The sequence below is a fragment of the Equus przewalskii genome, chromosome 13 (genome assembly GCF_037783145.1).
Source record: "Equus przewalskii isolate Varuska chromosome 13, EquPr2, whole genome shotgun sequence".
In the NCBI taxonomy this organism is placed as follows: domain Eukaryota; kingdom Metazoa; phylum Chordata; class Mammalia; order Perissodactyla; family Equidae; genus Equus; species Equus przewalskii.
In genome coordinates this window covers 88,202,240-88,221,204 of record NC_091843.1, presented here as the reverse complement: position 1 = coordinate 88,221,204, position 18,965 = coordinate 88,202,240, and the positions used below count along the sequence as shown (strand labels likewise).

Genomic DNA, 18,965 nt, shown 5'->3' with positions numbered 1-18,965 from the left:
CTGCTGCAACCTATCCTCGTCACCCACTCTGACATCATCCATCCACTGGAGCACCCTGTACCCCGTCCTCATCATCCACTCTAATGTCATCCATCCCACTGGAGCACCCTGTACTCTGTCCTCGTCACCCACTCTGATATCATCCATCCCACTGGAGCACCCTGTACCCCATCCTCGTCACCCACTCTGACATCATCCATCCACTGATGCACCCCAGTACCCCATCCTCGTCACCCACTCGGATATCATCCATCCCACTGGAGCACCCTGTACCCTGTCCTTGTCACCCACTCTGATGTCATCCATCCCACTGAAGCATGGCTGTACCCTGTCCTTGTCACCCACTCTGACATCATCCATCCACTGGAGCACGGCTGCCCCCCGTCCTCGTCATCCACTCTGACGTCATCCATCCACTGGAGCATGGCTGCCCCCTGTCCTCGTCACCCACTCTGATGTCATCCATCCACTGGAGCATGGCTGTACCCTGTCCTTGTCACCCACTCTGATGTCATACATCCACTGGAGCACGGCTGCCGCCCGTCCTCGTCACCCACTCTGACATCACCATCCACTGGAGCACAGCTGCCCCCCGTCCTCATCACCTGCCCTCCCTCACATCTGCCTTCCTTCTCCCCACTCACTTTGCTCTCTGCTCCCCACTGTTCGCATGTTGCACTGGTCTCCACCCTTGCTCTTTCACACCTGTGCCTCTCCCCATCTCCTCCCCACCAGATGCCCCTTATCTCCCTCTCTCTCCTGCCTTGACTGGGTTCTCCCCTCCTTCTTTTCCCTCTCAGCTGCCTTCTCTACCCGTGGAGACATGTCTTCCCTCGTGCTCCATGGGCCAGCGGCAGCGGGTGGGAGTGGGGCAGCAGGAGGCTGTGTGTGATCGTGGGCCCTGCAGCCTGGTAGGGCTGGGCAGGAAGCCCACGCTGGAGGTGGGCGAGAGTGTGGGCTGTGGCTGGAAGACAGATGTTCTCGCCTCAGACAAGGAGGAAAGCGGGGCAGGCTGCAAGGCCTTGGTGAATGAGTACTCTGTAGCTGGGCTCTGTGGGTGGGAGGGTGAGCTCAAGCATGGTGCCCCTGGGGAGTGGGGCATCAGTCCCACAATGTGCTCTACAGAGAAAGAGCTCTGGGGTATGTCAGTTCAGGACATGCTGAATGTGAATGCTTTTTCCTCCTTGTAGCTATTCCCACTGCATGTCAACTCTTTGAAGGCTCTGAGAAGTCCTGCAATTAAGAGTTTTGAATATTTTCTTATCCTTCATATTTGAGCTCAAATGTCAATTCTTCAGGACAGCCCTTTCTGGCCTCCACGAAGGTCAACCCTCTGCCCACCCCAATGTGTGCTCTCATACCACTCTCTACTTTTCCTCCAAAGCGCTTGTCACAATTTGTAATTCTATATTTATTTTGTCATTGAAAAAAAATGATATTTGCCTACCCCTCTAAATTGGAGGATTCCTGGGGATGGGCCATGTTCACTGCTGAATCCCCAGCATGCTGAAAAGAGCCTGGCCCATCATAGGTGCTCATGCATGGTTCTAGGATGGATGACTGCTGGGGAGCAGGTAGCTGCCCAGCCTTGGGATGGAGTGATTGCCAAGCACTGCTCTGGGCCTGCGCCTGCCAGGCAGTCTCGGTCCTTGGTAAATTATCAGGAAACATCTGCTGAAATGAGTCGCTTTTTGATCTGAATGATGAAGCCAGAATCTTCTGGATTTGAAATTGTCATTTCTCTCTGCAGCCTAAGGAGTCCCCTCTTCACTTGGCGGTTCTCAACAACCACGTCACAGTGGTGAACAGCTTACTAAGCGCGAGGCATGACACGGACGCCTTAGATCGGGTACACCAGGCGAGTCAGAGCGGGGAGGCGCCGTTGTCTTCTGTTTCAGCTCAGTGCGGGTTTAGGGTTGTTTTGGTCCAGTTCAAGCTGCCCTAAAATTTCCTGGGAGGAATATGCACATTCTTTTTCATCCTTTTTCTTCTGTAACCCCACTCCCACTTGCACACGCATACTTTGTCGTTTTCAAGCAGGCAGCTGGAGTTCAGCCAGTGCGTTATTAAACTGTTCACATTTAACAGGCCCTGCACTTCTGATGGATAAACAGTAGCTCAGAGGTAAATTGCCAGAGGCTCTTTAAATCAAAGGCGACTTCCGCATGTGAAATCTTGTTATTGGCCAGGAGCCCTTCGCCATAAGAAGGAAGCTTTGTTTCTATATGAGAGACAGCAGATGTGTCTTCCTTTTGCACAAAGGCAAAAAGAGACCTCTTGGAATAAATATATCACGATGAATCAATCCACTGGAGCAGAATCAAATGCCCCATAAGAGGAATCCATCACTGGCTGGACACTGAAATGCTGAGGTGGAAAACTAAAGAGGATGGGGAGGGCGCTGTCTTAAGGGGCCTGCTGCCCGGGCTGGGCTGAGCCGCCCTCTTCCAGGAGCTGTCGGGAGTGGGAAGAGAAACTCTTGTGAGAGGAGCCTACTTTCAGAGTCCTGAGGATGATGAGACCCCTGGACTCCTCCCAGGAAGGAGAGTGTCTCCTTCCCAGGAGCCTCGGGTGTGCCCCCAGGTGAGAGAGTGCAGTGGGCGTGCCTGTGCTAACCCAGTGGGTAGCCCGCAGTTTCCATGGTGAGCCCAGCACACTGACCCGGCCCCCTGCTGTCTCCTCCAGCTCCAGCCCGTGAGCTCATTTGTGCCCCGGGCTGAGTGGAGACTTGTCCCACTTCTGACACGTCCTTCCCCCAGGACCCTCCTCCTCCCCGTCTTCTACTATCCCAGAAGTTTGGGGGAAGACCCCTCTCGTTATTAAATATACTTACATGTTCAACTGTTAATGCCCCAGATCTGTCCTAATGGGCAGAATCTTTGCTCCATGCGATTTTGGTTTCACCAGAATTGGCGATCCATTCCACAGAAGGAGGGTTTGTTAGGATGCCGTCTGGTTATAGGACTAGACTTTATCATTTCCACTGTTTGTTGGACCAGGAATGTACAAAAAATAAGAAAACATAAATAACCTAAACACTTCCCATTTGTTTGTGAGCTCCCCAGAGAAAGATAACTCTTATTAATATTCTGGTGCGTTGCCTGCCTTCTAGACTTATAGCGGCATTGTCAGGACGAGATTTTGTTGGTATCTGATGAATTACACTTGTGTCTGTTCTGTGTCAGTGTAGACCTTTGATAGGTTTGTTGCGTAAGTGCGACGTCTTGGATGATGAGCCCCCAGAGGGGCACATTGTCACCCAAACCGGAGTCTTTAATAACTTTTGGATATTAATTCTGCTAATACTCCAAGCGGGTTGGCCCTATGCTCGGGCAGGAAGAGCACTGGGCCAGATGCTATTGCCCAGCTGTGTGGCCCTGGGGAAGTTGCTTGCTCTCTCTGGTTTAGGGGTTGGGCTATATCATAACCGACGTTCCTTTCTGTCCTAATATTTTAGAAATGTCTTCACATCAGCATTCCTTTAGGTGGGGGGTTAAGATGGGTGATTGTCTTGTGTTTTTATGCTGCTTTGGAAACACTCTCATCCTCTTGATACGAAAATGATTATTCCAGAAAGAAATTAGAAGTCTTCCACTCTTTTATACTTTATAATGTAGGAAATTTACAAAATAGAGAAAAGAATCAAGAGGCAATAAAAATAACCTCTAATCCCTCTCTCAAGACATTATCATTCTTTACGTCATGATGTATTTCCTTCTCTTTCTATATAAATATTTATGTATAAATTGAGCTCAGCTACATATAGTGTTGTTTCCTCAGGTTTTTAATGTTATATCATAAGCATTTTTTTGTTTTTAAAAATAATCCTTGAAATAATTTCTTATTGTGGTAAAATACATCTAACATAAAATTTACCGTTTTATCCATTTTTTTTTTCTTCTTCTCCCCAAAGCCCCCGGTACACAGCTGTATATTCTAGTTGTGAGTGCCTCTGGTTGTGCTATGTGGGACACCACCTTAGCATGGCCTGATGAGCAGTGCCATGTCCATGCCTGGGATCCGAACTGGCGAAACCCCAGGCTGCCGAAGCTGAGTGCGCGAACTTAACCGCTGGGCCATGGGGCCGGCCCTATTTTATCCATTTTTAAGTGTACAGTTCAGTGGCATTAAATACCTTCAAATTGTTGAGCACCCAACACCACCATCCTCTCCAGGACTCTTGCATCTTCCCGAGCTGAGACTGCAGACTCATTAGACAATAGCTCCCTGTTCCCTCCTCCGGCCCCTGGCAGCCACCCTTCCAGTCCGGGTGAGCTTGACTAGGTACCTCAAACTGAAATCTTTTTTAAAAAATCATTTTTAATGCTTGCCTACTGATTCCATGTGTGCATATACCACAGTTTATCTGCGTCTCCTTGTTAAACATGTAGCTCCCTTTCACTTTTTCACAGTTATGAACAACACTGCAGTGAACATCTCCTGAACCTGTGCAAAAGTACGTGATCTTCTCTGTTGTCCCTTGTGCCATATTGGACACCCCAACTTTCCCTTTGCCTTTTTTCTGTGCAAGCTTTTTTCCCTCCTTCACGTTCTTGGCTTACGTTTTTGAAATTTCTCTCGACAGAGGTGGCAGACTCCTTTGCACGTGGCGGCTGACCTTGGGCATGTGGAGCTGGTGGAAGCCCTGCTGCAGGCCAGCTGCGACCTGAAGGCCATTGATAAGGTACTTCCACGGCCTCGTGCTGGCCAGCTGGCGTGGTGGCCGCGCCCTCCCTGTCGGCTGTGAGCCTTGTGGGAAATGCACGCAAACTGGAGAAACCTCCCTCCGCAGTCAGGAAACATCCCGACTTTGATTGAGAGATGTCGGTAGGAATTCTCTCTGAATAATAAAATAATGTGTTTTAAAAATTCAAACTATTCATTAAATTTTTGAAAAGATTATGGATTCCCATGGTCCAAAAATAAAAACATATAATTAGTAAAGGTTTTATAGCAATAATTTCCCATGCACCCTTGTCCCTGTTTGTCTGGTTCCCACAGTACCCTTCTATATGTATCCATTATTAGAAATTTCTTCTTTCTAGAGTTTCTTTATGCATATGCAAGCAAGCGTAAATATATGACGCTCTTATTCCATTCCTCTGTCCTTTTATACAATGGTGGCGTACCTATACACATTGTCCTATGCTTAGCGTTTTTCGCTTTCCAATAGAAAGTGGACATGGTTCCATGTTAGTCCATGGAGAGATTCTCCATTCTTTTTATCCAGCTGCATAAAAGACTGTGGTATGGACATGTCATAATATGCTTAGCCCTCAACTGATGGGCATATAAGTTGCCCTGAGCTTTTGCTATTATAGACAGAGCTGCGGTGAAGAAACTTACACGTGTCGAAACTTGTTTTTTAAGTTTATTTAAAAATTTTTAATTGCAAAATACACATAATATAAGCTGTACCGCCTTAACCATTTTTAAGCATGCTGTTCAGCAGTGTTAAGCATTCACGTTGTTAGGCAACCAGTCTCCAGAGCTTTCTCATCTCACAAAACTGAAACTCTAAACAACAACTACTCATTTCCTCCTCCCCCAGCCCCTGGCAACCACCATTCTACTTTCTGTCTCTGTGAATCGGACGGCTCTGGGGACCTCATGTAAGTGGAGTCATACGTAGTTGTCCTTTTGTGCCTGGCTCATTTCACTGAGCATAATGTCCTCAAGGTTCATCCACGTTGTGGCATGTTGGGATTTCCTTCCTTTTCAAGGCTGAGAGGTATTCCATTGTATGTATACGCCACATTGGGGACGGACACTTGGGGTGCTTCCACCTTTTGGCTGCTGTGTAGACTTGTTTTTAAGGAAATACAGCTTCGTTTCTTTCAAGCGATGCAGTGACGCAGGCTCAGCTTTGAGGGCTGTGGGACGGCATCGTTAGGGTCCCGCTTTCCCGAGAGGAGTGAAAGCAGGATGCGGCTGTGCGCAGCCCTCTTAGGGCTCACACACTGTCTTATTTCAGTCCTCATGTCTCCTCTCCGAAGTGGACAAAATTATCCCAGTTTTCAAGAGAAGATTTGAAAGATTTGATGACATCACGGTCACACACCAGTAAGAGGTACAGCCTGGCTTCAAAGCCAAGGCCACTGGCTGCTTGGTTGTCCAGCACTTTCCTACAGTGGTCGGCGGAGGTGACTGCTTCCAGAGCTGGCAGTTTTTCCCTTCCTCGTCTTCACCCACACCATCCATCCGCTGGGCATGTCCCCTATTCCCAGCGCAAGCCTCCTCTGTTTCAGAGTCACACGCGTTAACGTTTGTGGGATCTGAAGTGTGATACATTATTTTAGTTTTCTCTGTGTGTCAGTTTTTTAAGTAACTTTTTGAAAAATGATGATAAAGCTAATACAAGCCCACTGTGGACAATTTGGAAAACTTAGAAAAGCGTAAGGAAAGAAAACACCCCGGCTCATCATTCCATCACTCAGCTGGAATCCCACCGCTTCCAGCGGTCGTGGCTCGTTAACGCCCCTGAACATTTAGTGTTAGCATTTTCCCATGGTTTCTTTTTGTACTTTACTCTACTTTTTCATTAACAACACCTCCAGGGCAGTCTTGTGGGTAGAGAATCCATATCATTGAGCAGGGATTCATACTGGGCCCCTCGATGCTAGTGGATGGATATTCCAGTAAACACTGTCAACGCTACAACTTGACTGTTTTCGAAACAAAACCCCACAGTTTACTGGGCCTCACCATTTGGTTTTCCAGGATTTCCCGTCTTCCTCTCCCTCTTTATTCTCCGGGTCTGGCACATAGTTGGCATGCAGTACATACTTAATTAATGCATAAAAACTACCTTTTCTACCCACTCCTACAATTTTTACCAAAGGTAAGTGACTCTCTCTAAGACTGAATTAAGATCTGGATGGGGAAAAAGAGTCAAGGTTTGGTGTAAATTTGACTTTCCCAGAAACCTGCCCTCTGAGCCGGAGGCATGGCCCCCAGGTGCCCTTCCCGAGGGCCGCCCACCCGCAGGCGGGAGTATTTGGGTCTTCACGCAGCGCACGCTCTTCGCAAGGTTTTCCTATGAGCTCGAAAACTCAGGCTCTCAGAATGCTGTCTTCCCAAAATAGGCTGATTATGGTGATTCAAACGGCTTTACCAGCCAGAATTTAGAGAGCATACAATTAAAGGCTTGCTAAATGCCTGCAAAATGAAGTTCTTCCTAATTTCATTACTGTCTCTTTTGATTAGAAGTTGACTCCTTTCAGCCCTAATTTTCAGACCCACCTGGGTCTCAGCTCCTGGCCTGACAGCCAGATCATTCAGGTTGGTGCAAGTTGCACTTGTTGGAGATACTCAGCCACGGGAGAGAATTACTGGGATAATTTCTGGATCCCTAAGCATAGGAACATGGGTTCCTAAGATTGGAATTTCTGACCATTCATTTTCGTTATCTTTAAGATCCCTGAGCAAATTCTTCATGGGTCATTTTTAAAAGAAGTGAGAACCATGATCTCTTGCTCAGCAAGAAATGTCTAGATTGTGCACTGCATAAAATCTAGGGGATGCTGCTTGCAAGGCTGTGTGTCCTGGCTTTGAGCACTGTCTGTCTTGAGAAAGGCACACCTTTTTGAAATTTGTATAAGGTACCATCTGGGCTCCAGGCAGCTCATGCCCAAAATGATGTCCAGAACAACTGTTGTTGCTCATTCCATTTGGTTAAGATTTCAACCCCTCACCCTTGGGTAGAGGCAGTGTCATATAAGAGGAAAAAATCCTAGATAGGAGTCCAGTGAGCTGAATTCTGTGCTATGAATTAGTAGTGTTGTCATGATTGATATTATTCTTAGTAAGTTCTAGCCCTTTTCTGTCTTGTTACTCTACCCTCCTTGACACATGGCTTCCACTTCCTGGTTCAAGCTCCCGCCGTCATGCCCCACTCCACTCAGGAGGAGAAGGGAAGGAAGGAGGACATTCCTTCTCTCTGTAGAGATACTTCCCAGAACTTGCATGTGCCGCCTCCATTTACATACATTGGCCAGACTTAGGTCACATACCTAAGTGCGAGGGAGGCTGGGAAATGTTCGGGTGGTCAAGTGCCCAGCTGAAATCAGAAGGTCTCTTCCTAAAGGAGAGAGGAAGAAAAGGCTGTTGGTGGTGTGGGGGTGGAGGGCACTGACTGAAGCCTCTGCCACAGGTGGAGTCAGCCTTTGGAGGAGGAAAATGTATGATCGTGTTGTTTATCTGCGGAGCACTCCCAGGGCAGTGAGCCCGGCAGGCCCTAGGGGTCTTGGAGGAAAGTTTGGGTTCTCATTGGTAGAGCGTGTGTGAACATCTCCTGTTGATGGTGGGTCCTTTGCCCCTGCCCAGTTGACACGGCACCTGACACTGTCGGTATCTAGCATCGTGGACAGTTACCCTGGGCCCTGCAGAGTCCTAGGGCTTCATGTACCTCCTCACATTTACCCCTTTCCGCTGCACTGTGGGGTAGTCATTGAGACCCAGAGAAGCTAAGGACTGGCCCAAGGTCACCCTGCAAGGAAGCAGCAGGATCAAGATTGGAGCCCAGACCCCCGTTCCAAAGCTAGAGTGCCTACCCATACCATCTGACACTTTCATTTGTAACTTTTAGCAAGGGAAGACGGCCCTGGCCGTGGCCTCCAGGAGCAACCACAGCCTTGTCGTGGACATGCTCATTAAAGCGGAGAGATATTACGCCTGGAGAGAGGTAAGCAAGGACGATTCCGGCTCGGCAGGACCTCTTCCACACCCTTGTCTTCTTAGAGGGCAGCGCGGGGCTGTGTAAGTCTTTCTAGCTGTCCCTCTGGCCTGGCTGCCCCGTTCCTGGGATGAACAGCTGCCTCTCCTCCTCCTCTTCCTTTGCCTTGTCAGCAGTAGGACTGAAGTGTGGAGAGCTCACCTGGGCCAAGCAGCCCAGGCCACGTTGGCTCTAATGGGCCTCACGTGCGTGCCCTGGATGGCTGGCTCCTGGCTGTGACCTATCATGGAGTCTTGGCCATGGTCCCTTCTGGAAGTTCCCAGACCCACATTCTAATGAGTGGTAGGGAAGTTCCTATTTCTGGGTCTGCAGTTTTCAACACACCCCTACGCGCCCTCTCCAGCACTCAGGTGTTCTGTGAGAGTCACGAAAACCTTATTTATCTTGAGAACACAAACAGCTTCTCTCCAAGACATTCTTTCTGCCTTCTTTCATTATTCCTTCATCTGACGGCTGCCACCCTGCAGCTTCTCAGGAGACCGCCCTTCGCTGAATCCCACAGATTCGGGTCTGTGCCCTTGGGCAGGGATTTCACTACCAGCCTCACTCTCCACCTCTCGTGTGTGGTGTTGCCATCCTAGGCTCAATGGCCAGAATTTGAGTCCTGATCCCTCTAGCCTATCCCTGGGGAGCCTCCAGCCTGGATTGCTGTCCAATTTGCCAATCCGTGGACGTTTCCCTTAAATCCTGAAGGCAAAAGGCTCCGATTTGCCTCCTTGCTCACAATCCTGTTCAACTGGCCCAGTGCTCCTGCTATACATGGGTCATTTTAAAAGCCACACCATCCTCCTCAAACTTCTCTTATTTGCCTGTGAAACAAAGAAGACAACATTTCTGTGACAATTAGACTTCTCTGTTTAATCTCTCTCCCTCCTCCTCTGATTTCTGCTGGTCCTTCTCCTGTTTCTCTTCCTCTTTGTCTTAGCCTCATTCTCATTTTCTTAGATCATCACTGTATTTTATTGATGATAACTTTCCCAAGTTCCACCTTTTCTTTTGTTCTTTAAATTGTTCTTTTTACATTTTCTTTAAAAATAGAAATATTCATTGGTTCTTATTTTTAATCCCTATTAGCATTTTTAGGTTCTCTTCCCTAGGTGAGAATAAATTACTTTTCCACCAAATGAGTAAGCCTCTTTCCTAACAAATCCTTAAGATGTGAGAGTTAGATGAACTTTGAAAATCATATATCATACCTAAATATAGCTGGAGTAGACCCCAGAAATGGTACGAGTTGTTAACCCTGGTGTCAACTGGGAACCTGGGGTCTGGTGTGGGAGGAATACTTGTTTTTTTAACATATATCCTTAAAAATTTGTTTTTTTACCAAATGCATTTGTTATAATTTATTATTTAAAATTCTCTGTTATTAAGTTTATTCTAAGTTATTATCCTGACCTAATATAAAATAGTTCCTAATAAAAAGATTAAAGAGTGATTGAAATTTCCTCTCTTCTATCTATTTACCCATCTGCCTAACTACCCAGTCATCCATCATTAAATTCAATGGTTCGGAGGCAAATGAGAGCTTCCTAAAATCCGGCTTATGCTATTTTAATTTTCACCGGTTCTGGTTCCTGTTACTCCTGCAAATAGTTCAGTGCTTTGGCAGACGAGCTATTCACGCTCCACTGACTGTTGAAAAAGACCTGGGCTTTCGGAATCCCTGGCCCATTCCTCTGGAAGCCTGAAGCACCACCCAGCCCAACCCCGCAATGCACAAAGCGTGCAAATTTCTCAAAGAAATAAACATGCTGTAGAGCCCTGGTGACTGCAGGGGCTCTTCGCACTCTTCCCTTTGCCTCGTGGTATCGGGGTTTGGATCTTGTTGGATTCATCATTGTTTCGGGCGATAGAATGAGGGGGAAAGGAAAAAGTGAAATGCACATGGCTCCCAAATTTATTGGGTCCCCTACCCTCCACCTTACCCCTTTTGGGATTCCCTAGGAGCTAGGCCCTGTGGGAGGAAAACTGAGGCTGGAGTGAAGACTCTGCATTGTACAGTCTCTGAAAGGATTATGGGTAATTCACACCTCCCCGTCCTATCCCAGTTCTGACCACAAAGTCCAGATACTAGAGAAAGGCCTGCCCTTCTCCTTGTCCCAGCTCCCCAGGAGTTTGTAGACCTGCCCAGAGGAGATTGCTGATGCTGTGAAGGGTTCAGGCTGACCCATGATGGAGGCTGAGGGGCAAGCCCCACCGTGTCCTCATAGGTTTTGAAAACCAGGTCCCCATACACTTTTTAGTCCACTTCCTGCCCCAGCATTGACTCTCGTCTTGCTGTTCAGAGTATCTTTCATTAAGATTCACTTTTATTGAAATGAAAGACAAAAACAGAAGTCACTCTGGAAGAAGGGAGAGAACTGACGGGAAGTCCCTAACCTGGTGGGCTGTGCGTCTGCATGTCCTCAGCTGGTTTGCAGCCTCCTGGAGGAGGACAGTCTGCAGCCCTGACGGCATGCGTGTGGCAGGTGCAGCTCTAGGAAATTGGGACGCCTGCTTCCACTTGGAGGTTTTCTCCAGTTTTCTTGGTTGGATTCTGCAGGACTCTGGTGGGTTCTGCAGAAGGGACAAAAGGCATCTTTGAAAAATCTAAACACAAGATATCAATCCAGGCACGGTGCTGTTGGGGTAGGCCCAGCTGCAGTGGCTTAAAACAACATGATATGGACTCCTGTCCTCCCTCGGCCCCCACAGTTAGGCTCATACTTTACACCCCTCGCACTTGCCAAAGAGCAGGATGAAGGGAGGGACCAGCTGTGGAGTCTTACTGAGAGTAACTCAGTCTGAGCCCCACTGAAAGCTCGCTATGAGAACATCGCACACCCGGAAGAAGGGGATGTGGGTTGAGAGTCAGACCGTTAAAGACATTTGCTGTTGTGACGTTTCCTTAGCCAAGGCGGCCCCTGTTTCTTTTGGGGTGGGGAACTGTCGGTCAGCAGGCTGCGATAGAAGCCTGGGGCACAGCTGGGCAAAACCCCTCCTATTGCCTGAGTCAGACCAACAGTGCTCAAGCTTTTTATCTCAGACATTTGTCTCCATCTTGAATGACAAAAAATGACCCAGTGACAGGTGACCTTAAAACATAGTCTTGGTTGCCTCCTTGCCAGTTATATCTGGAAAAAAAATATTTTTATATTTATTTTTTATAATTTATATTTATATAAATATATATAAAATATATTTATAATTTATATTTAAATATAAATATATACACTCTGAAATAAGGCAATAAGCAGAAAATGCCTGAAATCATCTGCTACACTTCCTTTCGATTTAGGAGCATGGCGAGAGCAGCCGGGACCCATCCGTCAGCTTTCCTCTGACCTTCAAGCAAGATCACAGTGTGGAGACCAGGCACATTCGCAGGCTCCTCTGGAACCTGGCTTACCGTCAGCTGAAGGCCGGCGAGTGGCAGAGGCTGGCCCGTTCGTGGAACTTTACGGATGAGCAGATCAGAGCCATCGAGGAGCAGTGGTCAGGTGAGCACTGCCTGGGTGACGTGGGCAGGCGGCGTCAGCGTTAGGAGCAGCCGCCTTCCTGGTGGCAGGCAGGTCTTCCAAGTAAGTGCCCTGCGCTCACGATGAGCATCAGCTCTCAAGGGCCCAGGAAGGGGACACTTAGCTTAGGGTCGCAAATGTGACTGGAGACTTTGCAGATGGCGAATACTCACGAGAAGCTGCAGTAACTGAAGTTTGCAAATGATGATTGCTTTCATGGAGCCATATTGAAAAGTGGCCTTTAGCCTGGAAGGAAATTCAGGTTCCCAACTGAATGGGCACCAAGGAAGCAAGGATTTCACAGTTGGCTTGTCACTGAGAAGCCAACCTGATTTCTGGTGTTCCTCGAGACTGTCCTGGAGCGAATGGGTTTATTCCCTAACCAAAGGCGCACCATTTAGGGCTTCCACTCCACCAGGAATCCCTTAAACCAGGTCCGGGGCAAAGGGTTCTCGTAGGACGTGGCCTTGGGCAAGACCGGCTGTCCCATGAGAAGCATGTGGGCTCCAGCCTCTCTGTTAGAGGGTGCCAAGCCATGGAAACACTTGTGCCAGACCTGGCTCTGTTAGTGAGGTCGGTCAGCTGGAGTCCTTAGCTTTGCTTTTTTATGATTTGGCCAAAACCTAGAGAATATAGAAAGTTTGTTGGCATTAATCAACTTATTAGCTTTCAAAACAAAGAAGCAAATTCTTCTTGGCAAAACTTTCTATTCCGAGCACTTTCCTTGCCTGGGTATCGTGAGATGAGAACGAGTCCTTCTCTCAGGGGTTGCTTCAAATTATTGATGCTGGGAGTCATAGCTGGCAGAAACGCAGCCCGCGAGCATGTGCTCCTTGCCACGGGCGAGTAAATCATGGAACGTTTTATTGCTAACACAAGGATACATTTGAATGTGAAAAAATGGAAGCTAATGCTTTGAAAATGTTGCATATTGGCTACAGTTTCTGAAAAGATTTCTTCTTTATTGTTAAGATTTCTCCTTTGTTGCTAACGAGGCATATGGTGTTCTGTGATGTCTTTATGAAAACTGAGTTGCCTTCTGGAAGTCCCTCTGGACCTGAAGAAATGACTTGGAAATCTGGCACACCTTCAGAGTACTTGCCAGCAGGACAGGGGCATTTTCAAGTGGCTCAGTCCAGCGTGACGCATGTGCAGTGTGTTCAGCTGTGCCGTGAGGGGGACGTCAGCTCCGTATGATGGAGTTTATCATCTAGTTGGCATGATAACGGGAACATTCACAATCCAGTTATATTGTCACCTGGTAATGCTACCGGCACTGGGGAGTCTGTGGGCTTTTGAGCAAAGGAGTGACACACTGATGATGGCATGTAAGAAACAGTGGTTTGGCAAGGGCAAAGTCGGGAAGGCACACGGCTCACCTAGGAGTGCGGTCTGTATAGGTGCAGTTCGCTCTCCCTGAAGCTCCCGCCCCTGTGACAGTCAGCCCAGCACCTTCTTCCCTGGAGCTCAGACCCAGCTTATCCTGGCACCTGTCTGCTCCTGCACACACGCGATAGAGCCAGGGGCCTGTCCTGCGTTTGTCACTGGGAGCTCCTTCCGGGGGTGACGACGGCTTCCTGTCTCCATAGCCCCACACCACCTCTCAGAGCTTAGGTATCCAGTGAGTATTTACCCCGAGAGGGATCCTGGCCCATGGATGCGGACTTCCGCTGGAAACTGGAGTGGCAGCACGGGACGTGCTTGCTGCTCAGAGTGTGGTTGCCAGGCGGTGGCGGCAGTGGCACCGGGAGCTCCTTAGACGGCAGATCCTCAGCCCAGACGGCTGCCTCGGAGCAGATCCCTGGGGAAGTGTGCGCGGCGAGGAGTGCTGGGCTCCGGCAGTGCTACCTGAACACTGAAGCGAAGCTCCACGTTTCGTCAAGATTGTCCCACACCGCCCAGCAGGGGCGCGGCTGTTGAGTCCCTTATCCAGCCCCTTGGTTGCGTCAAACATAGTAGGTGCGCGGCAAGTGCTGGAGCGAATCCAAACTCTGGTCACGCTACAGAGGCACCTGGGAGGGGAACCAGAAGGGCTTTCGTCCCCTCGGCTTTTTAGCCAACAGCCATCAGAAGAGGAATGAACTTGTGACCGCAGTGATAGAGAACATTCAGCTAGAATCAAGGTCACAGGAAGGAGACCCCAGCATGTGGTGTTTCACCTCTGACCTTTTGTGTTTGGCACAGGAAAGGAAAGCTTCCGTGAACACGGCTACCGGGCTCTGCTCATCTGGCTGCACTGGGCCCTGCTGACCCAGGCCGCGCCGGTCAAGCACCTGTACGAAGAGCTGGTACGAGCGGGCTTCCCAGAGCTGGCTGGTGAGTTGCAGTTCCAGCAGCTAGAAACTCCTGCTCCCTTAAAATGGTGGGGAAGTCCATAGAAATGTTACTGCTGTTGACCAGCAGCAGTCCCGGCTTGGCGTTAGCTGTGGTTCATACAGAGTCTGCAGCTTCTCCGTTGGTGAGTGTCGATACTGGTCCCATTTTCATCCTCCTGCTGGGGGTTTGAAAAGTAGAGGAGTACAGTCATGTGTCGCTTAGCGATGGGGATACTGTTAGGCCGTTTCGTCATTGTGCAAACATCACAGAGTGTATTGAAGGGGAACAAAATTTGCCACCCCAAAATGTGTCTCTTTAACATGAGGATTATTTTAGGCTGATTATTATTATTATTATTATTTTTTTTAAAGATTTTATTTTTTCCTTTTTCTCTCCAAAGCCCCCCGGTACATAGTTGTGTATTCTTCGTTGTGGGTTCTTCTAGTTGTGGCATGTGGAACGCTGCCTCAGCGTGGTCTGATGAGCAGTGCCATGTCTGCACCCAGGATTTGAACCAATGAAACACTGGGCCGCCTGCAGCGGAGCGTGCGAACTTAACCACTCGGCCACGGGGCCAGCCCCTAGGCTGATTATTTTTAAGAAACGGAAGACTCAGACAGTTTCTCTTGTTGCCTCCGCCTTAACTGCCTAAAAGAATTCAGATAAAAAACCCTGTCTCAGGAAGCGAGCCATCACCTTAGCATCACGGGAACTAGGTGCAGACAGGGAGGAAGCGAGAAGAGCCTGTTTGTGGGCTCCCGTCTGTGTTCTTCTGTTTCTGTGTGGCCAGACAAACACTTGTTTTCCAAATGTTTGATCCTTTTCACCTACCTGTGAACTGCCTTCCTTCCCTTTGAAGTCCCTGACTCTCCCCGCCCCCAACATCTTCTTTTGTCTTTAGCTGAGGACGGTATTTAAGGTGAGGGCTTTGGCTATTTTGGTGAGCTTGGTTTTCCTGGGTTTCTCTCAAGTATACATGTTACTAAACTTTTGTTTTTCTTCTGTTAATCTGCCTCATATCAATTTAATTCTTAGAGCAGCCAGAAGAACCCAGAAGGGTAGAGGAAAATTTCTTCCTCCCCTACGGTACAGACACAAACCTAGATGGTACAGACTACAAGACATCCAGGCTATATGGTACTAGGCTCTATGTGACTATTCTTACGGGACCACTGTCATTATTCGGTGCATGACTGTGTTTTTGTTTGTGTCTGTGTGGGCCAGCGTGGGGGTGTGGGGAAGGTGGGAGGGGGGCAGGAATGCTAAACCATCTCATAAGGTTATGGGATAGTTCTTTACAACTAAAGATTGTCTTGCTCAAAATGCCATTTTGCCCCTGTTGGGAAACTGCAAGTTAGTGTATTTGAATATGTTATCTCTAGGTTGAGAGAAGAGAACGGACAGGCTATTACTTTGCCAGCTGAGGTTATTGCTAAAAATCACTCTGCCAAAGCCCATCTTGTCAGGGAAGATGCTTTGAAAATTTATCAATAAATTAAGTGGCATTATAACTGTCATGTAATAATAACCATTCAAGCGAAATGTAGGGACATCTGCCATTATTTTCTCCGATGCAGTTTTACCTGAAGCTGAGGACATAAATGCATGAATCAGATCGCTGACCCCATATTCAGTTTCCACAGTGGTTGGCACAAGGACTAGTGCATGGATGACGCCTGCCTTCCATGGCATTATCCTCATAGCACTGGGGTTGTTCCCTCAACTTTCAATCGGTTCATTCCTATGACAGAGTATCCATAGGGACTCTCTGGGAGGACCAGGAGGCAGTCCACTGAGAGGTGAGGGCACGTGCTCGGAGCAAGACTGCGTGGGCTTGTCTCTGACCTCCAGCGCTGAGGGCGGTGTGATCCTCAGCAGGTCCTGTGACCTCACGGTGCCGCTGTTCTCGAGTATTAACTAGGAAGGTGTCTGTGTCAAAGGGCCGTTGTGGGACTAAGTGAGGAATGGTGCCTGGCACGTGGTAAGTGCTTGATAAATGGTAGCTATTAATGATAAATGTTAACCTGTTTTTTCCAGAAAAGATCCGTCAATTCAAAAGCGAAGCTGACTCGAGGCCCAAGAAATGTGCAGTTTCATAAATGTCCGAAGAAACCGTATTTAAATGATTTTCCACTCAGCATTCAGTCCTTTTAAATTCCATGCCATAAGTTCTTCTAGCAGTGGGACTGACTTTCCTCTCAACTCTGAAGACAGTGGTGACATGATCCTCGAACAGATGAAAAAACCATACTCTACTTTCCGACCACTGACATGAAAAGTCAGAACTGTTTCGGTTTTTGCTTAAGGCAAATTGTATATGATTTTCCCATTTCTGTCATTTGATGCAACCTATGTGGTGGCATAATCTCGGATTTAGTGTATCATGTTTTCAAATAATCTGATGGTGAGAGCAGCAGCATGGTCTACGGAGAAAGCCGGGGTTTTAGAATAGACAGGCCTGGTCTTGAATCATGGTTTTGCCCTATTAGCTGTGAGCCTTTGGGTGGGCTAATGTTCACATTCCCAGATCTTCAGTTTCTTTCTCTATACATTGGGAGAAACATCTCTCTCTTCCACAGCGTTGAGGTGGGGATGAAGGGAGCGTGCCCCTGAAATGCCTAACTTCATGCGCACAGTATTGAAATCGTTAACTGGTAGTTATTTCTTTTGTAACAGAAACTGGCTTTGGAAATTTATAGTCGCTGTTGGCTTTAAATACCACATGTGTAATGTGTTACTTAGAAAAGACCGGAAGTGTATCCACCAATGTTTCTTGTCTCTTGGTGACATAATTACAGGCGATTTTTATTTTTGGTACTTTTATTTTTTCCTTAGTGGTACTTTCCAATTTTTTCCCACAATGAACATGCATTATGTTTGTAATCTGAAAAAGTTATGACATATGAAATCAAGTATCAGTGTATAGCAGTTTATGTGTATCTATTCATTATGATTTAAGGCTCTCCATTCTCAAATTCTGACTAAGTCTCTAAGGCCAGAAATAAAATCACGAACAATTTCAGTCCAGTTATTCTATCATGAATTTATGTCTACATCTTTGTCTCATGCTGATTGTAAATGGCCCACTAAATGTTCTGAAGGTTTGAGACAGGAAATATGTTCAGATGATTCCATAAGTCTTTAGAAAGGTATTCAGTGGAAAGTCTTGTCCCCATTTTTCTTCAGTTTGGCCAGTTTCCACTGACCTTGCTGTTCCTCCCCCCTCAAGTCTGGGTAACCTCTTTATGCAAAAATAAACAAATGTGAATACATATTCTTACTGTATGAGGTGTTTTAATTGTTGGATTTAAGTTAAGCTAATTACTTGGTGCTTTGGACAATATGTAATTTCTAGAGCTTAGATAAGGCTTAAAAAGATGCCTACAATATTCTTAATCACAATATTCATAATGGTCACTTCAGTTAGCCCGTGGTCATGGCTTGGGTATTGAAAACCATTCCTAGTTGTCATCTAGCTTCCTCAAAAAGCAGAGCCTGAGACCAAAGTTTATGAGCAACTGCTTTTTTCAGGAGTGCAACTCCAAGGAAGCAGGAGTGGGGGAGAGAGGGAGAGATGGGGAAGGAGGGAGAGCCAAGATCAGGGGGAATTACCAAATTGGCCGCCTGGTATCAAGTACACCGATCACTTGACCTGGAGGGGACTCTCTTCCAAGAGACGGGCTGACCAGTGCGTTTCAGGACAGTTCATCCAGGGGAGAAAGGAAGGACTGAGCTGTTCACCCAGTGGGGTCTTCATTCCTGGGCGTATGAGCGGGCTCCGAGTGCAGCCCGTGGTGCTCGTCATGCTCTCGGATGGATAGGGAAGCAGTGCTATTGGTGTTCCTTGTTGAAACCCACGAGGGGCTGTTTGCCACAGTGGTAGCAGGGCCAGAACTCAGAACGTGTGCTCTGTAAGAAGGTTCTAGTACTCTTTAAGACACGGCCAGACACTTCTATAATTCAGAAAAGCCTTGGTGTGCCCATTGAGAAAACGGGATACGTATTTGCCTATCTCATATTTATTCTCTGATGTCCTGTTAACAAAACAATGCGAGGCAGTAAGAACTATTTCCCATAATAAAGTTCAAGCACGGAGCTAGGTCATGTGCAAATTGGAAGCGGCTTCAGACGATGAAGTCCACCACTTCTGTTAAAGATGTAGACAGATCTGGGGCCGGCCCGTGGCAGAGTGGTTAGGTTCACACGCTCTGCTTCGATAGCCCAGGGTTTTGATGGTTTGGATCCCGCCACGGACACGGTACCGCTCATCAGGCCACGCTGAGGTGGCGTCCCACATAGCACAACCAGAAGGATCTACAACTAGAATATACAACTACTTACTGGAGGGCTTTGGGGAGAAGAAAAAAAATAAAGATTAAAAAAAAGAGAGAGAGACGTAGACAGATCCTTCAGAG

At 47.6% G+C, this 18,965-nt stretch overlaps 1 protein-coding gene across 1 annotated transcript in view; it reads left to right on the top strand.

The window, feature by feature from the left end:
- ANKDD1B (ankyrin repeat and death domain containing 1B) overlaps window positions 1-17,824 on the top strand; it is a 53,690-nt gene extending 35,866 nt beyond the window's left edge. Inside the window, 6 exon segments of the mRNA XM_070571613.1 lie at window positions 1,751-1,849; window positions 4,586-4,684; window positions 8,588-8,683; window positions 12,015-12,216; window positions 14,419-14,550; window positions 16,588-17,824. Of these exon segments, the coding sequence (XP_070427714.1) occupies window positions 1,751-1,849; window positions 4,586-4,684; window positions 8,588-8,683; window positions 12,015-12,216; window positions 14,419-14,550; window positions 16,588-16,649 (690 nt within the window). The 3' untranslated portion in view covers window positions 16,650-17,824.
- Window positions 17,825-18,965: the final 1,141 nt, after the last annotated feature.